At 36.2% G+C, this 9,017-nt stretch overlaps 1 protein-coding gene across 1 annotated transcript; it reads right to left on the minus strand.

Annotated features, from left to right (window-relative positions):
- Positions 1-3,618: 3,618 nt before the first annotated feature.
- LOC129953385 (uncharacterized) lies at positions 3,619-8,751 on the minus strand. Its single transcript, XM_056066539.1, has one exon. It carries the CDS (start codon positions 8,749-8,751, stop codon positions 3,619-3,621), a length of 5,133 nt encoding a protein of 1,710 aa, XP_055922514.1.
- Positions 8,752-9,017: the final 266 nt, after the last annotated feature.

The raw sequence follows: 9,017 nt of genomic DNA on the forward strand, positions 1-9,017 counted from the left end.
GCTATTGTATCTGAGATACTAGACATCAAAATTTTCAACAAAAAAGTAGTCACAAAATTTAATGTACGATGTACGTGCTTGCGATGCTATTGTATCTGAGATACTCGACATCAAAATTTTCAACAAAAAAGTAGTCACAAAATTTATTGTAAGATGTACGTGCTTGCGATGCTATTGTATCTGAGATACTCGACATCAAAATTTTCAACAAAAAAGTAGTCACAAAATTTAATGTACGATGTACGTGCTTGCGATGCTATTGTATCTGAGATACTCGAAATCAAAATTTTCAACAAAAAAGTAGTCACAAAATTTAATGTACGAAGTACGTGCTTGCGATGCTATTGTATCTGAGACTCTCGACATCAAAATTTTCAACAAAAAAGTAGTCAAAAAATTTAATGTTCGATACACCGTTGAAAAGGTACTCCTTCCTACGTGCTTGCGATGCTATTGTATCTGAGATACTCTACATCAAAATTTTCAACAAAAAAGTAGTCACACAATTTAATGTACGATGTACGTGCTTGCGATGCTATTGTATCTGAGATACTCGACATCAAAATTTTCAACAAAAAAGTAGTCACAAAATTTAATGTACGATGTACGTGCTTGCGATGCTATTGTATCTGAGATACTCGACATCAAAATTTTCAACAAAAAAGTAGTCACAGAATTTAATGTAAGATGTACGTGCTTGCGATGCTATTGTATCTGAGATACTCGACATCAAAATTTTCAACAAAAAATTAGTCACAAAATTTAATGTACGATGTACGTGCTTGCGATGCTATTGTATCTGAGATACTCGACATCAAAATTTTCAACGAAAAATTAGTCACAAAATTTAATGTACGATGTACGTGCTTGCGATGCTATTGTATCTGAGATACTCGACATCAAAATTTTCAACAAAAAAGTAGTCACAAAATTTAATGTACGATATACGTGCTTGCGATGCTTTGTATCTAAGATACTCGACATAAAAATTTTCAACAAAAAAGTAGTCACACAATTTAATGTACGATGTACGTGCTTGCGATGCTATTGTATCTGAGATACTCGACATCAAAATTTTCAACAAAAAAGTAGTCACAAAATTTAATGTACGATGTACGTGCTCGCGATGCTATTGTATCTGAGATACTCGACATCAAAATTTTCAAAAAAAAAGTAGTCAACAAATTTAATGTTCGGTACACCGTTGAAAAGTTACTCCCTCCTACGTGCTTGCGATGCTATTGCATCTGAGATACTCGACATCAAAATTTTCAACAAAAAAGTAGTCACAAAATTTAATGTACGATGTACGTGCTTGCTATGCTATTGTATCTGAGATACTAGACATCAAAATTTTCAACAAAAAAGTAGTCACAAAATTTAATGTACGATGTACGTGTTTGCGATGCTATTGTATCTGAGACTCTCGACATCAAAATTTTCAACAAAAAAGTAGTCAAAAAATTTAATGTTCGATACACCGTTGAAAAGGTACTCCTTCCTACGTGCTTGCGATGCTATTGTATCTGAGATACTCGACATCAAAATTTTCAACAAAAAAGTAGTCACAAAATTTAATGTACGATGTACGTGCTTGCGATGCTATTGTATCTGAGATACTCGACATCAAAATTTTCAACAAAAAAGTAGTCACAAAATTTAATGTACGATGTACGTGTTTGCGATGCTATTGTATCTGAGATACTCGACATCAAAATTTTCAACAAAAAAGTAGTCACACAATTTAATGTACGATGTACGTGCTTGCGATGCTATTGTATCTGAGATACTCGACATCAAAATTTTCAACAAAAAAGTAGTCACAAAATTTAATGTTCGATACACCGTTGAAAAGGTACTCCTTCCTACGTGCTTGCGATGCTATTGTATCTGAGATACTCTACATCAAAATTTTCAACAAAAAAGTAGTCACACAATTTAATGTACGATGTACGTGCTTGCGATGCTATTGTATCTGAGATACTCGACATCAAAATTTTCAACAAAAAAGTAGTCACACAATTTAATGTACGATGTACGTGCTTGCGATGCTATTGTATCTGAGATACTCGACATCAAAATTTTCAACAAAAAAGTAGTCACAAAATTTAATGTACGATGTACGTGCTTGCGATGCTATTGTATCTGAGATACTCGACATCAAAATTTTCAAAAAAAAAGTAGTCAAAAAATTTAATGTTCGGTACACCGTTGAAAAGGTACTCCCTCCTACGTGCTTGCGATGCTATTGCATCTGAGATACTCGACATCAAAATTTTCAACAAAAAAGTAGTCACAAAATTTAATGTACGATGTACGTGCTTGCGATGCTATTGTATCTGAGATACTAGACATCAAAATTTTCAACAAAAAAGTAGTCACAAAATTTAATGTACGATGTACGTGCTTGCGATGCTATTGTATCTGAGATACTCGACATCAAAATTTTCAACAAAAAAGTAGTCACAAAATTTAATGTAAGATGTACGTGCTTGCGATGCTATTGTATCTGAGATACTCGAAATCAAAATTTTCAACAAAAAAGTAGTCACAAAATTTAATGTACGAAGTACGTGCTTGCGATGCTATTGTATCTGAGACTCTCGACATCAAAATTTTCAACAAAAAAGTAGTCAAAAAATTTAATGTTCGATACACCGTTGAAAAGGTACTCCTTCCTACGTGCTTGCGATGCTATTGTATCTGAGATACTCTACATCAAAATTTTCAACAAAAAAGTAGTCACACAATTTAATGTACGATGTACGTGCTTGCGATGCTATTGTATCTGAGATACTCGACATCAAAATTTTCAACAAAAAAGTAGTCACAAAATTTAATGTACGATGTACGTGCTTGCGATGCTATTGTATCTGAGATACTCGACATCAAAATTTTCAACAAAAAAGTAGTCACAGAATTTAATGTAAGATGTACGTGCTTGCGATGCTATTTTATCTGAGATACTCGACATCAAAATTTTCAACAAAAAATTAGTCACAAAATTTAATGTACGATGTACGTGCTTGCGATGCTATTGTATCTGAGATACTCGACATCAAAATTTTCAACGAAAAATTAGTCACAAAATTTAATGTACGATGTACGATCAAACAACTTTGACCGTCAACCTGGGAACTCTATTTTGTCTTTTCTATGAAAAAGATAGGTAGATCCTGGTTGAGATAAATTAAGCGAAATTACTTTAGATCCTATAACTTTTAAATTACTATATTATAGCCGATATACTATAAAAGCGAAACTATAAACTTGTAGCGAACGACGAAATGAAAATGCAGCGATTTTTCCCCTAAGGGTTTTTGAACAAGAAAAAGAGTTTATTAAAGTTGAAAGCTTCTATTTATACATACATTTTATTGCAGATTTTTAGAGAGAGAAATTACGTTATTTTTAAGTAACATTTTTAAGGCGAATTCAACAATAAGTTATTATGGCGAATGGTATAAATGAAGCGCCAAATTCAAAAATAAATGTAATAAAAGTAGTAGAATTTATTCAATTTAAGAGTAAGTTAATTATTCAAAATTTAATTCAAAAATAAAGTAATTTATGATGATTTGAGCTCCAACATTCCGCCCCCTTTGAAAGGATCACCTTTCAAGACGGAATCGCCGCCAATTTGCGAATAGGTCTTCGAAATGTTCCTCGTTGAGTTTTAACATCGGCGACTCTTACTCGCCCATCAGGACCTTCGATGACTTTGGTGACTCTTCCCAAGAGCCATTTTTGGGGTGGTAAATTGTCTTCGTGAATGATGACCAAGCTGCCGATAGCGATATTTGGACTTGATGTTGTCCACTTTCCACGACCTTGCAGTTCAGTGACGTACTCGTTGGACCATCGCTTCCAGAAATGAGTTTTGACAGCGTTAATTCGCCGCCACCTTTCGAGATAGCTTATGTCGGATACCTCAGTCAATAGTTCGGGAATCGCCTTGAGAGAGGACCCGATCAGGAGATGTGCTGGTGTTAGGGCTTCGAAGTCGTTTGGATCTGTTGATATAGAAGTAATAGGCCTCGAATTCATGATGGCCTCAATCTCTACAAGTGCAGTTGACAGCTCTTCGAATGACAATTTGGCGTTTCCAAGGCTGCGATACAAATGACCCTTAGCGACTTTAACTGCAGCTTCCCAAATTCCACCAAAATTGGGTGCCCTGGGGGGTATAAAATGAAAATTTATATTGGAATTAGTACAATAATTAATGAGATTTTCTTGGTTGGATTTTTTGAACAACATATCTCGCAACTCGCTTAGTTTTGACTGTGCGCCAACAAAATTTGTCGCGTTGTCACAGTGGATGTCTTTGGGAATACCTCTACGACCTATCATTCTTTTTAATGCTCCTATAAAAGCGTCTGCTGAAAGGTCTGATACAGCTTCTAAGTGAACCGCTTTCGAAGCGAAGCAGACAAAAACTGCCACATAGGTTTTATAAGGCACCTTCCCCCTGATTTTGTAGTATGTGTAAATAGGACCACAGAAATCAACCCCACAGCATAAAAATGGACGTGAAGATGTTAATCTTTCTGCAGGCAAATCTCCCATTACTTGGTCATATAACTTCGGTCGATATCTTGCACAATGAGTGCACCTTCGAATAACGCTGCGTGCCAACTGTCGAACATTGATGATCCAAAATCTTTGTCTCGTTAGCGCCACAAGAGCCTTTGGACCTGCATTGTAGTTAGAATAGTGCAAATGTCGAATAAGTTCTTTGCTGAAATTGCAATCTTTTGGAAGCAACATCGGATGTTTGTTTTCCTCTGGAATGTCAGCATGTTTCAATCTGCCACCTACTCTCAACAACAAAAGACCATTTCTGTCCTCGATAAAAGGACATAACCATTTTGTCGATCCTTGAAGTTTTGAGTTTGATTTTACTGCCTGGATCTCCTTCGCAAAATACTCCATTTGTATGACATTAACTATGGTGAGTAACGAATAATCTAACTCCCCAGCTGTAAGGTATCGACCTGGGAATGGAATCCTCAGTAATCGTAAATTGAGATATCTTTTTACGTAAGCAAAGATTCTCAAAACTTTGGTGTACGAGCTAACCTTTTCAATTAAATTGAGATAATAGTTTTTGTCTTTTTGACAAACTAAAACAGTTTTCCTGTGTTCTAGCAATAAATCTTCTGGAGGAGGAGAAGCTCCTAATGAACATGGCCACCTTTCTTCATCCTCGATCAAGAAATCTGGACCCCTGAACCAAATTGAACTTTTAAGCTCTTCCGCTGTACATCCTCGAGAAACTATATCTGCTGGATTGTCAGAAGTTGGAACATGTTTCCAGACCACCTCCTTTGTTGTGTCCTGGATTTCAGCTACTCTATTACCAACGAAAGTATTTAGCTTCGAAGAATGTGTGGATATCCAGTGCAGAACTATTGACGAATCAGTCCAAAAGTAAGTTTCATTGTAGTGCTTGACGATGACCCTTTGTATTGTTACCCAAAGTTTGGATAAGAGATGTGCTGCGCAGAGCTCTAGGCGGGGAAGTGTTCTCTTCTTTGCAGGAGCAACTCTGGATTTGGCGACTAAAAGTTTCACTCCTACGGACCCACTATTGTCAATGCTCCGCAGATAAATGCAGCAGCCATACCCTTTCATAGATGCGTCTGCGAACCCATGTATCTGGAATCTGATATTGTTTTCTAGAAAAACGTATCGAGGAATTGGAAGATTTTGAATTGAGTTGAGATCTGTCATGAATTGACGCCACTCTGTCTCGAGATTTGGAGAAATATTTTCGTCCCAATCGAATTTTTCTATCCAAAGCTGTTGTAGCAGTATCTTAGCCCGGATAATTATTGGACTAAGCAAGCCCATTGGATCAAAAAGAGACGACGAAAGCGAGAGAATAGATCTTTTTGTGTATTTTGTATAGACCCAATTAGGTTTGTATGAAAAAATGAATTCATCAGCACGAGGGTTCCAAGAAATACCTAACGTACTGGTGAGATTGGATTCAGTCAATTTGATGTCCTTTGGTGTAGCTTCTTCAATTAAAGCGATATGATTGCTGTTCCACTTCGAAAGTTCTAAGCCAGCTGTACTCAAAATTGAAACGACTTCATTCCGTTTTTGACAAAGAGTATCCAAGTCGTCTGCCCCAGTTAGCATGTCATCAACGTAAAAGTCCGACTTAAGAACAGCAGCACCTTGACTAAAACGTTCGACGTTAATTTCAGCCAAATACTGAAGACAGCGAATTGCTAAAAAGGGTGCAGATGATGTGCCGTAAGTTATGGTATTGAGCTGGTAAGTTTGTATTGGGGTATGTTCGTTTTCTCTCCATAAGATGAATTGGAATTTCCTATCCGATGGATGCACAAGGAATTGCCTATACATCTTAACGATATCTGCAGTTAGCGCGTATCGATAAAGTCTAAAACGTAGCAAAATAATCAAAAGCTCATCCTGTATAGTAGGACCCACCATTAGTATTCCATTTAAAGAAATTTGTGATGATGTGCGGCAAGATGCGTCGAAGACTACACGTAACTTTGTTGATACGCTATCAGGCCTTAATACATATTGATGCGGAAGATAATAATGATCTTCATCAAGGTTTGGATTGGGAACTAGAGACATGTGACCTAAACGTTCGTATTCTTTTAAGAAATCAGAATATTGACTTTTTATTGATGCATTTTTGGATAACCTACGCTCAAGCGACAAAAATCTTCTAAAAGCAATATCGTAAGAGCCTCCAAGACAGCTAGGATGTTTTTTGAAAGGTAGTTGTACCATAAGCCGACCGCTAGGAAGCACCTTAATTGTGTCTATGAAATGCTTTTCGCATTCATTCTGCTCTTCAGACCATATTGACCGTAGACCTTGAATTTCTTCAAATTCAAAGAATTTTTCAAAATATTTATCAAGACCAACTTCAAGTGTATTGGCTACGCACGATGCTTTCTTTGTAGTGTTGTATTTTGATTTGTATCTTCCAGATACAATCCATCCTAATGCAGTTTGTTGCAATGATGGAAGACCCTCTCCGAGTTTTATCTGACCTGATTCTAATAAATCGAAGAAAGCTTCAGCCCCTAATAATAAATCGATTTGTGACGGTTGATTAAAATTCTCATCAGCAAGCTCTAAATTAGAAGGTAGATTCCAACTGCTTACATTGAGAGATGCTTCAGGCTGATACCCAGTGATGGAAGGTGCAACTAAAAACTCGAGAGAAATTTCAAAGTTGCTATATCGTGAACGGATTGTTGATTGAGTTTGATATTTTATTTTTGTTTCAGTCACTCCTATTCCGACGATGTCAACATTCTTACGATGTTTCCTTAGACCAAGTGAATTGGCGAACTTTTCATTAATAAAATTGACTTGTGAACCAGAATCTAGTAGAACCCTACCGAGTTGAAAGCCTTCCGATGAGTCCTTGATAAGAACTAATGCTGTTGCTAAAATAACTTGTGCTTCAGGAACTTGCTCTTTTTCCATTGCGGAATGAGTTGCAGCTGATGTGCTTTGACCAGATGTATCTGAGGGAGGATTAATACCAGAATTGGTGTCTGCAGGTTGAGTCCTATGCAAAAGGCTATGATGTGCTTGTTTGCAAGTCTTGCACTTATAAGACGATGGACATCTTAATACACTATGACCCTTCCCTAAACAATTCAGACACAAGCCTAGTTTTTTGGTTTTCCAAAATCTATCCATAACCGAAAGTTCAAGAAATTTTTTACAATTTGTAATTGAATGGTTAAGGTCTCGACATAAGATGCAGGATCGTTGGTTTGCAGCAAGCGAAGTTTGTGGGCGATGAGGATTTACTATTGTTGGCTTTGTTGATGAATGTTTGTTGAATGTCTTCACGCATTGTTCCAAACGAATCTGCTTGCTATCTCTTGCTTCCAAATATTGGCACCGTTTATTGAGTATGCTTGCACAATCCTTCCAATCCGGCAACTTCTTATAGTCCAGTTGTTCATCCCACTTCGATTGTGTATCTGTGTCAACCTTCGACATCGCAATATGAATTATTATTGCGTTACAAATATTCTCATGCGATCCTATAGAAAGTAGCGAACTAATCAACGCCGAAATATTGTCTACCAAGCTCCGTAGAGAAACAGAAGAAGCTTTTTGAACCTTAGGTAATTCGATCAGCTGTGAGATATATTCTAAGAAAATGAGGCAATCATTATCATAGCGCTCTTTCAAACTAAGAAGTGCCTTGGGATAATTGGCTTCCGTGACTTGAAAAGCCTTAACTGTGCCAAGAGCTTGATCACTCAAACAAGAAAGCAAGTAATTAAATTTTTCTATTTTTGTCAAACTTAAATCATTTTCTACCAAATTGTTGTACGAATTTATAAAATTTTTATAGTCTGAATATCTTCCACTAAACTTTGGTAAACGTTGTTTTGGAAGATGACTAATTGTATGTGGGACAGTAGAAACTGTCATGTCTGCGATACTACTTCGTCTACCAGTACCCAAAAGCGAAAGAATTTTAGTTTTTGCGGTGATGTACAAATCTTCTATTTCACCTCTACTAGTATCTGTTGGTAATAAAACTTCTATTTTGGTTTGATATGCTAATATTTGTTTAAAATACGACTCCAAAATTCCTAGACGACATTCAAGTTCAGTTGAAGTTAGGGCGTTAGAATTGGATTCCACGATATTCTTTATCCGAGATATACTTCCTTTAGTAGAAGCTCGTTGTTGTTTTAATTCATCAAGTGTTGGTTCAGCCATTTTAGATTTTTAATTTTCTATTATTCTTTAAACAGCGACAGTAAAAACAAAAACGATTATAATTTATTGAAAATTCAATTAAATTTATTCAACAAATCAAAAATGCTAGGTGGCAACCCTGTTGTAAAGAATAAAATTTCCCAACAAAAAACTGTCCCAACAAATAAAATCTCACGGCGAGTTGAATTCAAAGATAGATTGTGAGAATTGAGATTAATCCAAAATCCAATTTTAACAAGCGAATTTATTCTGTACTAAGAATTTCT

Source organism: Eupeodes corollae, chromosome X, assembly GCF_945859685.1.
Source record: "Eupeodes corollae chromosome X, idEupCoro1.1, whole genome shotgun sequence".
In the NCBI taxonomy this organism is placed as follows: Eukaryota; Metazoa; Arthropoda; class Insecta; order Diptera; family Syrphidae; genus Eupeodes; species Eupeodes corollae.